General features: G+C 47.0%; 1 protein-coding gene across 18 annotated transcripts in view; it reads left to right on the top strand.

Annotated features, from left to right (window-relative positions):
• Positions 1–15,444, top strand: part of LOC143829092 (microtubule-associated protein 2-like) — a 313,653-nt gene that overhangs the window by 249,286 nt on the left and 48,923 nt on the right. For 10 of the 18 annotated variants that reach the window (XM_077319420.1, XM_077319417.1, XM_077319425.1 and 7 more), the window contains one exon: positions 10,033–10,275. The exons of the other annotated variants lie outside the window; for them this stretch is intronic. In XM_077319420.1, the coding sequence (XP_077175535.1) occupies positions 10,033–10,275 (243 nt within the window). The remainder of the gene's footprint in view (positions 1–10,032; positions 10,276–15,444) is intronic. 18 annotated transcript variants of the gene reach the window in all.

The following is a 15,444-nucleotide window of genomic DNA, read 5'->3' as shown; positions in this document are numbered from 1 at the left end:
AATTTCCATGTTTAGCCTCTGTACGTCATCTAACACAAAGTTCAAGCCCGTAGCAATCTCAGGTAGTGACAAAGAAGGAAAGTATTGTGTGTATCTACAAATATTCAAGGAGTTTCTACGCAAATTCCTTCGGAATTAGGGGTTCTATGGTTTTACATGGCTGAGTATTGAAATGTTGTTGTTGTTATTGTGTTGTTGTTGTTGTTATACTTTGATTTATTGCCCGCCATTCCCAGTGGCTCATGAACAAAATCCCATTAAAAACCCTATTAAAACCCCAGACATAAAACATCACAATCCAATGAACATAATATAAAAGAGAGGATTCATGGAACATCACATAATAACAGTTGCAGCATAACATATCAATAACAATTCTAACAGTAATATAAGTTTAACAAATTACCATAATTTATTGAACAATTCTCAAAAGAATTGTGAACCACCCCAAGACTGTGTGCGGGGAGAGGCAGTATATTAAAGCCCATAAATAAAATAAAAATAAAGTTAAATACATGATCTTCCACTGGTGAGAGAGTTGACCAGGAGAAAATGTTCTCCCTCTCCCAAAATACTAGAATTGGAGGGCATCCAGTGAAGCTGATGGGTAGTAGGTTTAAGATGGACAGAGAATGATTAAAATGGGGAATTTGCTGCTAGAGGATGTAGTGATGGCCACAGGAATAGACAACTTTAAATAGGAATTAGATAGATTTATGGAGGAGAGGTCTGTCATTGTTTACAGTGTTTACCTTTTTGTCTAGTATTTACTAACCATGGTGATCAAGGGGAACCTCTACATTCAGAGGCACTAATCCTCTGAATCCCAGAGCCAGGAGGCAACATTATGGGAAGGGCTCTATGCCCTTTTGCTGTCTGTCCAGAGGAACTGATTGGCGACTGTATGAGACAGAAAGCTGGACTGGATGGACCATTGTTCTGATGCAGCAGATCTCTTCTTATGTTCTTAGGAAGGCTTCAGCCTCAATGCCCAGTCTTTGGCCATCCTAAGGAACTGGTTGGCCACTGTGTGAGACAGGGTGCTGGACTAGACTAGCAGGGCACTTCTTATGTTCTTAGGAAGGCCTCGTACCCTGTGCCCTGTAGCTGGCCATCTAGAAGAACTGGTTGACCACTGTGGGAGAAAGGATACAAGACTAGATGGCCTATAAGTCTGATCCAGCAAGGCTCTTCTTACGTTCTTATGATGGACCCAAGTTCTCACTCAGTAGAAGGCTTCACATGCTCATGAGTGTACTGTCAGAACGTGTGCAAAACTGGGCAGGGGTAGATTTATGCAATCGGAGAGGAGAATCGAACGATCCTTCCTGGCTGGTGCGGAACGTCCCACTTGGCTCGAAGCACGGATGCCTCTCGACCGGCTCCGAAGGGACTCCCACCTGCCTCTCTGATTGCGTTCCTTCTCCTGCAGCGCTTTGACAGTCTTCCCCTCATCAGCAGGTTGTGTCACCCCGAACAGGAGGGGGATCTCCTTCAGTCATCCCGTGGCGGAAATCACTGTGCGGTAGACATGACGAAGGTAGATGTGGCCAGCCATGCAGCAAACACAAATTAGAGTGAGAACCAGAGAGAGAGAGAGAGAGAGAGAGAGGTTTGACTCACAGACCTATTTTCAGCAGCGAGAAGGTGCCGGTGTCGGTGGGTGCCTTGTTCCATCTTGATAACCGGCTTCCCCTCCACACACACACAGAGAAATCAAAATGAGTGGCCCTGTTTTCACCACCGCAGGAGGTAAGAGACCAAATTTGATTTCATTAGAGCTGTGTTAGATATGGAGGGGTGGGGAGGAGAATGACCGTGGCCAGATCTCATTGCTGATGGACCAATGTGACGGCTGTCTTTAATCGGGGAGGGGGGGGGGCGTTGGGGGAGCTCACCATGCTTCGGAAAGACATTTCACCTTCCCCTTTTGTCTACGAGACACTCCATGAAACTCACAGAGGAACCTGCTTTCGGTAGAAATGCAAAGACTAACCATGCTGGGAGGGCGGGGGAGAAGACAGCCCAGGGTGTGCCAGATCAATTAGGAGTTTGGGGAAGGATCTTGGCACGAGCAAGAACGAAAGGTGGTGAACAAATCCAGAGACATTTTGCAATCCTTATCGTTCTTCAGTGGATACCCCCCCCCCCAGCAGGAATTATCTCATCCTTTGTGTGAGAAATGTTTTTCTTTTGTTTTAATCCATTGGGCATACCCTCCTCGGGATGGTTGTCCAATCAAACCCAATTCACGTCAAGGGGTCTCCCTAAATCCCCGTTTAAAAGCAGTCCACCAAAGGCATCTTGTGTTTGCTAGCATTTCCACTTCTTTGAAATACCAAATGGCTATTGAAGAGCACCCGCTGTAGAGAGCCAAAGAGCTGCACAATATTTTTCTTCCCTCTTGAAGTTACCCACTTGAAGCTTGTACAGCAATTGAATTACTCAGTCAAGATTCCCTGACGGGATGGCTTAAGATTGGGGGTAGTTCTAAACCTGGCCTTGGGTGTAAAGCTCATTGAATTATGTCCTTCCTTGAGAGCAAACATCATTTCCTCCTCCACGCCTCCGTGGCCACATAATGGTGAAGGCTACCCTAAGAGTAGCAGTCCTCAGACAGAGAAGCTTCAAAGGGAGATTTCCATGCGAGATAGCTGAACTGGAGTTCATTCACAGAGTTACAACAATGGCCACCCCCCACACACACACATCCCTGAATGGATATGAACACTGGAGCCTTCTCTCCCTAACATATATTAATTTTCTGCTCCTAAGCATTTCTTACCCTGCTCTGATGAAACTGACTGCATTTCGCCTTGTTCCTTAGTGCGTCCCGACTCCTTTCTTTGCAACATCCTTCCCACCTTCCATCTGGGATATATGTGCTTAAAGGTATCTATCTATTCCTGCTCTCTGAGGAAACGAGGTTAAGAATTTCTGTTCCTGCTTGTATCCAAGGAAGGGAGTTTATACTCAGAACAATTCATTGATCTCAGAGATGCAACGAGACTCGAATTCAGTTAGGCTACCCAGTAAGCCTGAAGTTGTTGTTGTGGTTGTTGTGGTTTCTGTACTTCCTCTCCCCATGTGGGTACGGGGCAATAAAATCACATATACAGTAAAATAGCAGATGATAATAAAATACAGTACTAAAACACAGTTTAAAACCCCCTACCCGCCTCCTCCCCTACCGTCTTAACTCCTTTCACTGGCTACCCCGGACTGAAGATGATGTCATGAACAGGTAGTGGGGAGCCAAGGGAGAGGAGATGGAGGAAGGCGTGTAAAGCTTCAAACAGCCCTGGCCTCAACTGTAGGCCAGGCGGAAGAGTGCAGTTTTACGGGCCCTGCGGAACTTCAACAGCTGGATCCCAGCTCTAGCCCTGCCCAGGGCCACATGGCTCCAGTAACTATCCTTCTGAGTCTTGTGTGCATGGAATCTGCAGCAGGAAATTTAGAGAGAGCGGGGTTTGCACAAATGGAGCCCCACCGCAAATAGCCAAGGGTGAGAATAAATAGCACAGCCCATTGTTGACAATGCTATGCTCAGAATCCTTCCAGGTGCTCTGCCTATGGATGCTGACCGAGATCCTCCCCTCCGCTCACCTGGAATGCAGAGACACCACGTGGATGTGCAGGTAAGCAAGGAAAGGGGACCCTGTGCTTCAAACTCTTGATTCTTGCCCGTAATCCTCCCTTCCACTGACAAAGTGCCCACTAGGGATTGGCTCAACGGCTCATGTGACTTGTTGTGTCTCCCAGACAGGGGGAATGGGTAAGTATGCCCAGTGGAGAAGGAAGTCAGCAGAAGGAAGTCAACAGGGTCATCCTGAAGGCAAGTGGGGGGAATGACACACAGTCGCCTGACTAGGGGAACACCAAGTTGCCCAGCTTAGGATTTTGCTTTTGCCCTTGCTACTGTTAGCCAACATTTGGGATGCCTCTTGTCTTACAAGGTCAGACCCCCATGGAGACGCCCCCGTCGAAGCTGCAGACAGATTTCCAGGGCAGCTCCTTACAACGGGTAGGTAAGTACACTGCGCCTCCCCCCAACAGGTGGATCCCAAAGTGCAGAAACCATTGGTGAGTGGGGGGGGGAAGGGAATTTGGAAGAGAAGCTAGTTTGGGCCACTGTGTCAATGTGTAGCTCAGATCATGTGCAGAGCGCTCGATCCAGTTGTTCCTTGTTCCGACTTGCTGAATATTGCTCATTGCTGACCTTCCTGTTGGCTCTTTCTAGGGGCTCTCTAGCAGGAGAGCAGAAAGGACCCCATTCACCGAGCAGCACCAGCCATTTGCTGAGCCTACAACATGACCCACAGCTGCAGTGGCCAGTGTGCACCTAGGTGCTCTGCGGTGGGGTTGCTGACTTGTTATTCTCACCCGGCTCCTGCACCGTGGCAGGCAGCCACTTGACCGGTTCAGCTGTATTGATCACAGGCCGGCTGTGATTGGGGCAGCTCTTCTGGGGATCCTGCTGTCTGGTGGGGCATTTTTTTCCCAAAGGCAAAATGAAGATGGTTACCTGTGTAGCTTGCATCCATCTGTTCCGCTGAGGTTCAATAAATGTTTGCATCCTTTCGCCGCTGTGTCTCTGGCTCACTGGGGATTTGGTTGATAGGGGTCGACTCACACACACCCCTGTTCCACAGGGGAGGAGCTCAGATGTGCTTTATCCAAAGCGGGGCATGCTCCTCCATCTCACCACTGCCCCGATCACCACCAACGGAAAATAAATGCTGCAGGCTACAGGGCGGGAATGGAAGAAGGGAGTACTAGGATAGAGAGCAGCAGTGATAAGTGAAAGGAGGGCCACGTGGGAGGGGTTATACAAAGTGACAAGAGTCTCAGGGAGCACGAAGAAGAAGAAGGCAAAGCCCACTTTGAGCCAGTAACAAGCAGGTTGCAGCATGAGGGTCCGCTAGGGGTTAGCGCTGGTCTCCTCCTTTCCTGAGGCAACCTCTCGTACCTCCAGGAGACAACAGAAGTGTCCTCTTGGGCAGCAGGAGTAACCAATGTGGGGGAAACAAGCCTTCAAGAGCCCTTTTGGAGCACACAAAAAGCCATCATCCAATTCTGGATGGCTTTTGCATCGATGGGGAACGCTCTGTCACAGCAAGCTGGAGGAGGGAAGCGAATCAGTAATGAGCGGTCGCCATGTTTGCCCCCTTTGCAAACAGCAGGGGCTTGCCCCCCCTCCCTACATTTACACATTGCCCCCTTTTGATCAGCAGAGTCAGGAAGACAGTACAGTTTATGTCAACCTGGAGCTGTCGGGTTGCACATAGAAGTGCGATGTCCCCACTCATGCAGTCATCGTCTTAGGTACACTGGGCGTTGCATGGATTTCTTCTGCAGGTACATCTCCCATTCATGTAAACTAGAAGCTAAGTTCTGGCTGATAGGGACAGAAGCCGTCACCCACTGGGGAAATGAATGGGACCCTCACAATCAGGGTATTCGCAGTTGGTGAGGCTGCTAGTCCCCATGGATGGAATTGAACAGGGTACCTTCCCAGAGGGGGGTGGGCAATGGCTGAGTTCAGGGCTGGGCTGAGAAGAAGACATCCTGAAAGCGACGGGATGAAGGGAAGGGAGATGGGACCAGGGAAGATATTTTGGGGCACAAAAAATCTACCCACTGTCCATACACCCAATTAAATGGGCAGTCACATAGGCAAACAAGGATCACAAACAAATCCTGTCACATCTAGTTGGGTTTTGAGTAATGGCATTTGGTCTCTTGTGCCAAGAGAAGGGTCAGTTGCTCTGTGAAATATTCTGTAAATATCTCTTTAAAAATGCAAATAATTACATGCGGTCAAATCTCGGAATCTTTCCGTCCCTTTCATAAATTGTTGGAGATTCAACTGGATGTTACGTACCATAGGGCAGGGGCGGCCAAACTGTGGCTCTCCAGATGTACAGATGCCCTGGGGGCTCATGGGAATTGTAGTCCATAGACATCTGGAGAGCCACCCTGCCATAGGGTGATAGAGAGATACCTAAAGGTTTCAGAGGGTTTTTTTTAATAACAAAACGTGTAAAAAGCTTCTTATGAAATGCACTCAATTAATTTTGTCTTGAAGAAATGGGAAAATCTCTCTTTTGTTCTCCTTTTCTGCCGTAGCCAAAGGTCTCGCCTATTCTAATTAATTTGATTTTCCTGCACAGAATGGTTGCGGGAGCACATTATGGCAAATTTGCCTTTGATTTGTGTACATACTTCCCCCCCTCCCCTTTACATCTTTATTGAATTACACCTTTTTTGTGCTATGTACTTCTTATAAGCCGTCAAATTCATTTGCGTCACTTGGATAGCGAATTTCCTTTATCCTTCTTTATTCCCCCACCTCCACCCCTCCGGCGGAGAGAGAACTGATGCATTAACCTGACAATGCATTGATTGCATTCCCTTTGTGTCTTTGCACGGAGCTCAGTACGTCTGGTGTCCATCCCATGACGATGCATTGGTCTCTGCGTATCTATGCATGCGTCCCTCCTGACTTGCCTTATGTCCTGTCTGTCTGTCTGTCTGTCTGTTTGTTGTGTGTCTGTCTGTCTGTCTGTCCAAGTTCTTCCTGTCGTTTCTCCCTGTGTGTCTACCTGTAGATGAAGGAGCCGGGGATGAATTGGGACCGCTCCAGAGCAGCGTGAGGCGTGGGCCCGCTGCTCCGGGTACGGGGCGTCAGTTCCTTACCCCCTCCATTTCGGTCTCCGTGCCTGATGAGGAGCCGTACAATTCGGACGAGGAATATTTTGAGCACCTGCGGTCCAGCTCCGAGTGGACTGATGCCGGTACCCTCCCCGGGGCCGCAGACCAGAGTGCAGGAGCCTGGTTAGGCCATGGCGAAGGTGAACAAAGCATGGTCCCTCTCTCCTCCTCCCCTCCTCCACCCTGGCATGTGACACTCATTTTGCCATTTCTTCTTCTTATTTATTTATTTGATTTTTATACCGCCCTTCCGGCTGGGCCGGCTCAGGGCGGTGTGCCAATGAGTATAACGCTACAATGAATAAAACTGAATAAAATAGATTAAAATTCATTTAAGATATTGAACGACGACATTGCCACTCAGTCAGCAGATACAACCCAGATAGGTGTCACTTTCAGAAACGTAATTTTCAGGAATAAATTACAAAGGAAAAATAGAATTTTGAGAAATCGTCCGTTTTGCTGGCTGGGAACCCATAAAGGCCTTTGCAGGATTCAAGAAATGGGACTCTTGAGAAATAATATTTTCTTCTTGATGGTCCTGGTGTGAACAAAAGGGCTTATGAAGAGATACTGAGGTGGTCTTTTTCATGCACCCAAAAGAAGGGCAAAAAGGTCTCCCCGGAGAAGGAGACTCCAGAGAACTCGTGAAAAAGGGCCCCTCAACCCCCAGCGTGGTTCAGGCACACTTGGATCCTCTTCAGCTCCCCACTCATCATACCTTTCCAACCAGAATATAGGTCAGGACATCATCACCTGTACCAGAGCCCGGATGCTTCAGTGCAGGGGAAGGGGAGCGGGACAACAGGCGCTCATGGTGGCCATGCCAGACTTAGTCTGCACCTAGGCATTCTGGGTGTTATGAGCTCAGGGTACATCCAGTGGTTATAGCAGACCAATTTCCAGCTGAACAACACTATGCCTCCACCATATCTGAGTATCTGGAGCTCAAAGGCAGAGCAGATTGAGGATTCTGCAGTTCTGTTTTTCCCCCCCATAGCTAGACTCAACCTCATGTGCCTCAACATGTCAGTAGATGTTACGCAGAGAATGTTTATCAATCATGGTGGAAATGGGGCATGCAGTAATTTGCTCCGTCGTCAGTCTGTTCCCTTTGTTCCAGTGGGGCCAGGAATTCAAAATCCCTCCCACTGTTGCCCCCAAAACACCAAGAATACATAGCATCACTGCCCCAGACAGAGTGTGTGGCCAACAGCCACTGATGGACATCTGCTCCATATATTTATCCAGTCCTCTTGAAGCCATGCTTTTAGCCACCATAGCCTAAGAGCATACCAGATGTTCTATAAGACTTCTTTCCCCTTTGACCAAAAGGGCACATGAGTCTCTGTTAGAATCATCATGTATTTCTTTCCAACATACACCCATGCATACAATCAGCTAGATGTTCTTTAGGAAGATACATGCACAAAAACATCTCTAGGACAGTCTGCTTGCCCAGATCCTCTGGCCTAGATCCTGTTTTGCCTCTTTCTCCAAGTATGGTAATCCATGAAACTATTATGTGCAAGGTGTGTCTGTGTATAAAGTGTCATCAAGACACAGCCCACTCATGGTGACCCCAGCTTTCAAGGCAAGTGAGAAGCAGAGAAGGTTGACCATTGACTATGGCTTCTGATGAGCCCAGCAAGTGAGATCTCAATCATACCCACGGATTTGTTTCTCTCTAAGATTTATGTGTCAACCCTCCTCCTCCTCCTCCTCCTCCTCCATGAAAAAGATGCAGGGTTTTATTTATTGATCTGTACATATGATAATTCTTGTCTTGTTCATTGGGTGTGTTTCTGAGTTGGTGATCACTAAGATGCGTGTACCTGTCATCTTCGTTTTTGTCATGTCCACTTCAATGAAATACTTCCATATTGTGCTCCTGTTTCAGCACAGTGCATGTATGCCTGATGCAGGGATTGGCTGTGCAGGTGGATCCGGGCGCGTGGAAAATGCCACTCCCTGCAAGGCCGAGACCATACACGCCACCAGAGAGGGCCAGTTTTGCAGCCTCCTTCCTTTTCACAATTGAGAGCTGCACCTTTATTGAAGTAAACCTCTCGTTTGCAGAAATCGGAAGATTCACGATAGGGTGCATCTACCCATTCAGAAAATAGTGCGAAAGCATTTTATTAATCACAGTGCAAAGATTGAAATAATGTGTGTTTTATTTTTGTAGGCCTAAACAGACCAAATTCAATTTCTTTTTACCATTACCAAGTAACCACTGCAAAATATCTTTCTTTTACATTACTGAATCCCTTATAGGAAAACTGTGGAGTTTGCTATAGCTTTACTGTGCGTTGCTGAGTAGAAGGGGAAGGTACGTTTGCTGAGGAGCAGCCTGGAGCATGCTAAGTGGATTCTAAAGGCACAGTCTCTCTGAGCAGGCAAACAGCCGGGACTGTTCATACATCTGCCTTATTTGGCCAAGTACCAAGGGATGTGTTTATGGTTTGCTTCTTTACTGGTCACGGCTCCTCTATTTTTACAAAGGACATTATGGAAAGACAAGTGCAATGAATATGGTCGGCAAGTTGACCCATCTTCTTAGAAACCACCACCACCAACTATCACTTATTTCACTTAAATATGATCTGCCGTCATTCCTCTTTGGAGAACGATCAAAACATTATCACCTCCCTCCTTTTAAAAAAACATTAAAAAGATGTCCAACTTGCACCAGAAACATGGCCTGGGATTGCCCAGTCACCCAGTACTGGCTTGGGCACTGGGACAGCCCCAAGGGCTTCTGCTCTCCTTACCGTTCCTTGTCCCCCTCCTTCTCCTCTTCTTCTTCCTCCTCCTCCTTCCAACTGAGACTCCCGCAGCCCTTCCCCAGCCCTGCTCTGTTTAAACCAAGGTATGCCGCTGCACTAGGCCTAAAATGACAAGTACTTAGTTACTGTTTGTTGTTACTCGCTTCCAAACCAGAGAGCGAAACCAGGATTAGCTGCCGCGTCAGCAATTCAGACGTCTTGTGGAACAGAGAAAGGAGAGAGCAGAGCAGCTGAGCGCATGGGGTGTTCCATAATACCCACTGTGGTTTAGTAATTGGATAGTGCGAAGTTTGCATCAAGCCAGGGCCTTCAAACAGAAAAAAAGCCATTATCTCGGGGTCACGAATGCCTATATCACTTGTAGAAAAATGTGCAGTTTCCATGTTGAGCTGAAAATGTTCCGTGTGGGTATTCTGGTTATTCACATGTGTGTGTTTGTGTGCGCGCGCGCTGCTCCTATTGTCTGCTAGACTTGATGTTGCCTCATTTCTCCATCCTTTCCCCCCTTCCTCCTGCTCTGCCCAAGAAGAAGAGGAAGAAGAAGAAGAAATGGTTAAAGGTCCAGTGGAGGCTGAGCCTCAGCAGCTTGCTCCCCTGGGTGAGGAATGTGAGACAACGGGCGGGCCTCAGGAGCCTGCACAGTGGCCTGAGGGCCATAGTGAGGCCCAGCCGGGTCCCGTGCCTGAGGAACCCGTGGCACACAACGGGGGCACTGTACCCCTAGCCGAGGAGGAACCCCCGAAAGACCTAAAGCCTCCCCATGTTGAGGAAGGTGTGTCCTCTGTAGGGACCTGCATGCGTCAACTGCATCCAAGCGGCTCTCCAGCTTTCGACGCTCTGGCTTCCCATTGATTACGCTCATTATCGATGCTTTTGTTGTTATGCTTGACGAGTGCCTAAGAGGCAAGCCGGTTGTGCAAAGGCCGTCTGCTGACGCAGTTTCCCACCACCACAGCTGATTCCCGACTCCTTTTGGGAAGTTTTTATTTTCTACCCATGATGCAGTATGCTGTGCAGCCAAGCGGATGTCCTGCCAAGCTTCCCTTCCCTTCCCATTGCCGAAGTGTTTGCCAGTCACATTGCGAATCAGTGTTCTTGTTTTTTATTTTTTGTTGTTGTTTCGTTCTTTTGCTTTCTTTCTCGGGGAAGAGGTTCATCTGCTTTTCATCGCGAGGAACCAAGGGATTAACCTTGACGACTATGTCAAGAAAGGGGCAAAACTGTTTGAATGTGTTTCATTGGCAGTGTGCAATGTAAATTGCTTATGCTTCCCGTGCATTCTGGCTCCCGTTCCCCCAGGCTGTAGCTGCTTCTGTTGTATCCTTGCCGTTCATTGCAGCCCGCCATGTCCCTCTTTAGCCGTGGCCCCAAATACCAAGCGTACATCTACTTGACTCTTCTTTACAAGTGGGTGGCTCAATTGGAAATCCCAAAAGTGGGGAGAAAAATCACATGGATCCCCTTGGTCTCCTGAAGATCATCAAGAAGAGTACAGTTAGGCATGGAGAGTACACTCATATGTTACTAAATCAAAGGAATCATACGAAAATTTCTGCTTGGGCAACACTTACGTACAAGGTTCTCGATCTGACCCTTTTCGTGATATTTTAATCCCTCTTTAGCCCACTGGGCTGTGATCCAGAGGCCGATCAATGCACGACTCGTGTTTCTGCCAAGGGGCGCACGACCCATTGCACAACTAACGGTGTGGGAATTCATCTAAAGTTCTGTTTTATGAAAAGCACGATGATTAAATGGCAGATGAGGAAATCAGGTGCGTTAGGAGGGGGGGGGAATCCCAACTTACCCTATTCATTGGTGGGGATCCAAAGTGGCCTTCACTTCCATGCGAGAGAGTTCATGATGCAATGAATAGGGTTTTCACAGCAGAAAAGCATGCTCAGAACGTCAACTCCGCCCGTTGTGGCCATGAAATGTGGGATGACTGAAATGTGGTTATGTTCCATGGGGGGAAAAAAGATTTCCGGAGTTGAGGGTTTTCATTTGGGGAAAAAAGTCCCTATAAACTAAAAGAGGATACGAGAAAGAGAGAGGGAATTATGAATGACATGACGAGAATGAAGAGAGGGATCCTCTCCCTCTTGACGTGCTAAAAACTTGAAGTCGTTCTCCAAAGCTAAGATGATTGTATCCTACCTTTCCTTGTTGCACAAGGTGGCTACATTCAGTTACCACATCTTTCTCCTAGAATACACGATTTACCTTGCAAAATCCACTATGTACGATGTTGTGATGGCTATTAAATTAAACGGCTTTTTTTATTGTGGTGGTTAGCGATAATCATTTTCACATTGGAGGCTCCGCGCCATGGTGCTGGCTGGAGCTTGAGCAAGGCCAAGTTGGCCTGCTTCTTCCTGCTCCCGCACAGGGGAGCATTTGGCACAATGCACCTCGTCCGCCCTGGATTTGTGCTCCCAAATGGGAGCCAGGACAGCACAGTTCCCAGTGCAGAAACGGTCCCTGAGAGACAGACACTGAGCCTCTGAATCAGTATTCTTTCCATTGGCCCACTGTAATGCAGGAGGATTCTTTAGAAGCTAAATTGACTAACGCTATCATGCTTGGGTAGCCTTTTGAAGAAGCCAAGGCTTACTGGAAATGACAGTCATGCCAGGAAAAGTTGAAGGCAGCAGGAAAAGAGGGGGAGCCCAGCATGTGGTGGGTTGACTTGCTCAAGGAAGCCATGGACCCTCAGCATGCAAGGCTGTTAAAGATAAGTTGTTCATTCGCAGGGTCACCATGAATCAGAAGCAACGTGATGGCACTGAACACACTAGGACAATTGGCAGTGGAAGCAAAAGAAGAATCATGAGGAAAATACCACAGATTGGAAACTTTAGATTGTTGGTTGTTAGGCTATTGTCACTAGTGAGAGTGGGTAAAGGTTTGAGCTATCAAGGGTACTGAGAAATTCCGCCAAGATGAGTTTACCTTCATTCTTCTTTGGTTTCAATAGCGGTAAATAGGGATGCTCCAACACTCAGTAATATTGCTCATGTCTTGTTGGCTGGTTGCAGTTAGGCAGCCAGTTTTTGGTTGGACCAACCAAACGGCGGCTCTTCAGATGTTCATGGAGTGCAATTCCCATGGGCCCTTCCCAGCAGTTGTTTGTCAGAGTTCACAGATTTCAGCTGATTGGCATCCATTAGGCTGCTCAGACTCATTCATGTCTACATCAGAAGCGAATTAAAATGAAGTGAACTCTGACTTCACAGAAGGCTGTGCTGGAATAAATGTTGTTTAACCTTTAGATTGCTAGTGGAGTCCCTGTTCTGTTCTACTGAGATGGATTAACATGGCAACCCATCTGGATGGAGGCAGGCACAAAGGTAGCTAAGTGGCAGAGAGTTTGGCAGGCAGAAAGGCCCAGGTTCAATCCCCACTATCTCCAGTTGAAAGGATCAGGTTGTAGGAGACATCAGCTAGAGGCCTTGGAAAACTACCGGCAGACTCAGAAGACCTTACTGAACTTGATAATCCAGTGGTCGGATGCCGTGTAAATCTGCTACATGTATTCATGTCTGTGCATGTGTGTGTCCACTGCTACAGAATTGAAAGCTGTAGTGTTGCCCAGGGCCCTGAATGTGGCTCTCTTCATTGGCCTGCACCTTATAAGCCAGGGGTAGTCAACCTGTGGTCCTCCAGATGTTCATGGACTACAAGCGTTTGCTGCCAAGGGCTCATGGGAATTGTAATCCATGAACATCTGGAGGACCACAGGTTGACTACCCCTGTTATAAGCAACACCATGCAGCTAAATAATAGTGTCTGTGTGCCAAGTGCCATCAAGTTGCAGCCAATTTATGATGACCCCATAGGGCTTTCAAGGCAGGAGACGAACTGGAGTGGTTTGCCATTGCCTTCTTCTGCATAGCAACCCTGGACTTCCTTGATGGTCTCCCACCTAAGCAGCTGACTCCTGCTTAGTTTCCAAGATAATTAAATGACACTTAAAAAAAATAGATCCCACTTGGTAAACTACCAGAGGCATCTCACTCTCTCTTGGAATCCTGGATGAGAAAGGTTTTCTGATTGATTCAGTAACTCAGTTCTTACATTGTTCATTGTGCAATTTATAGTGCAAGGTTGGTCAACCTTTAGTTCTCCAGATGTCCATGGACTACAATTCCCATGAGACCCTACCAGCAGCAGCTGGCAGGGGCTCCTGGGAATTGTAGTTCACTGACATCTGGAGAGCCACAGTTTGGCCCCCTCTGTTATAGAGAATAGCAAAGTGACACAGCCTTTTCTGCTGTTGCGTTCCCACGTTGGCAGCACTTGTGCAAGGAAAAAATGCTTCTCCGCACAAGAGAACCCCTGCTATTGCGTTCCAAAGAAATCCTCTGGATCACAGTCCACACTGTGGGTTTCCATGTTCACACAGTGCCATTTGTTATCTGGATTTCATCCTGCTTCCATTTGTGGATTCCTGAGGCAATTCTCAAATGCTATTGCAAAGTTTGAGGAAGAAAGCCAACATGGAAAGCACTGTACAAGGAAGATGAGAATATCTGACACCATTGGGTTCTTTTCTCTCTCTCTATGGAAGGGTACTAACGATAACATGTGCATATTTTGCAGCCCAAGGCTATGCAAGTTTGCTCAAAAGTTAGCCCCACTGACCACACAGGAGTCACCTCCCAAATAAGCGTACACAGATTGGCAGATTGGCCATTTATCACTTGGGGTTCCTTCCAAAGAAATGAAAGGTGCCTTTAGCTTCATGTAATGTGTTGCAGTCGATTGCATCGTGGCTAGCTCTCCAAAGCTGAGCAGAGGAATCAGAAATTTATCAACTTGCCGACAAAATATTTAGGAAAGTAACATTAAAAAAAAAATCATTTCCACACTTTCCAGGTCAGAAAACCAAAGACCCGGATCTTAGCACTGAGTAGAGATTAAGGCGCTTGCATGTCGTTTGCTTGTTGACCTCTTTGCTTCTCAAAGAATGAGGCGTGCTGTGCTCAGCCCGTCTTGTATAAGAGCAGTTTCCTCACAGTAATTCAGAGCAAGGGTTTGAAATGATTAAAATACGGCAAAAGCAATGCACACCACCAGCAGCTCTGGTAACAAGTGGGAACCCGTATATATATTGCTTTGCTACTGGTAAGACTTAAGGAATTATGTCCTTAATATGATTACGTTACCATTCTTCCGTTGCCTGTTGTAAAATATACAATGAAGACTGTAGACCACCATCTAGAATTTATGTCAACCTCATTGGGCAAGCTAGGAACCCACAAGGTTGAGCAGTAGCAGAGTGTATTAAACATGCAAATGCAAATATTGATTTCAGTTCATGCGCACGTATGGAATTTTGGAACATTGGCATGTATCGCGCACCATTGTACAAATCCAAAACATGTTGACACATGGATAAATGACCCAAAAAAACAGAAAACCAAAGGCATTTCAACCCCTCCTGGGGTCTTTTTCAGTGGTGGTCAACAATATGAAGGAAGAGGATCCCACACTTATAAAATGTGCCCAAATGTATCTCTTGAAGCCCCTCCCCCCATTAAAATATTTATTCTTCAACTATCCACCCTTCTTGAAGCCGTCTCTCGGCCTGAGTGTGTCTACACTCACTTTGAGAGAGGGTTTCAATAAGGGTGGCACTTTGAAGAATAAATATTTTAATGGGGTGGGGAGGGGCTTCAAGAGATACATTTGGGCCCATTTTATAAGTGTGGGGGCCTCTTCATATTTTACCACCTTATAGTCCCCATTATTACATCGCAGTAATGCATTTAAATATCAGACCACTGAAGAAGTCCCCAAGGGGTTGAAACAAGTTTGGTTATCTGTTTTATTGTTTTGTTTTGTTTTGTTTCTTTGAGGGGGAGGGTTCATTTATCCATGTGCGTGGATTTGTGTAATAGTGTGTGATGGATCTAAAATGGTTCTAACATTGTATATG

Source organism: Paroedura picta, chromosome 2 (assembly GCF_049243985.1).
Source record: "Paroedura picta isolate Pp20150507F chromosome 2, Ppicta_v3.0, whole genome shotgun sequence".
NCBI classification, from domain to species: Eukaryota; Metazoa; Chordata; class Lepidosauria; order Squamata; family Gekkonidae; genus Paroedura; species Paroedura picta.
The sequence above is the reverse complement of the archived record's forward strand: the minus strand, read 5'-3'. Positions and strand labels throughout refer to the sequence as shown.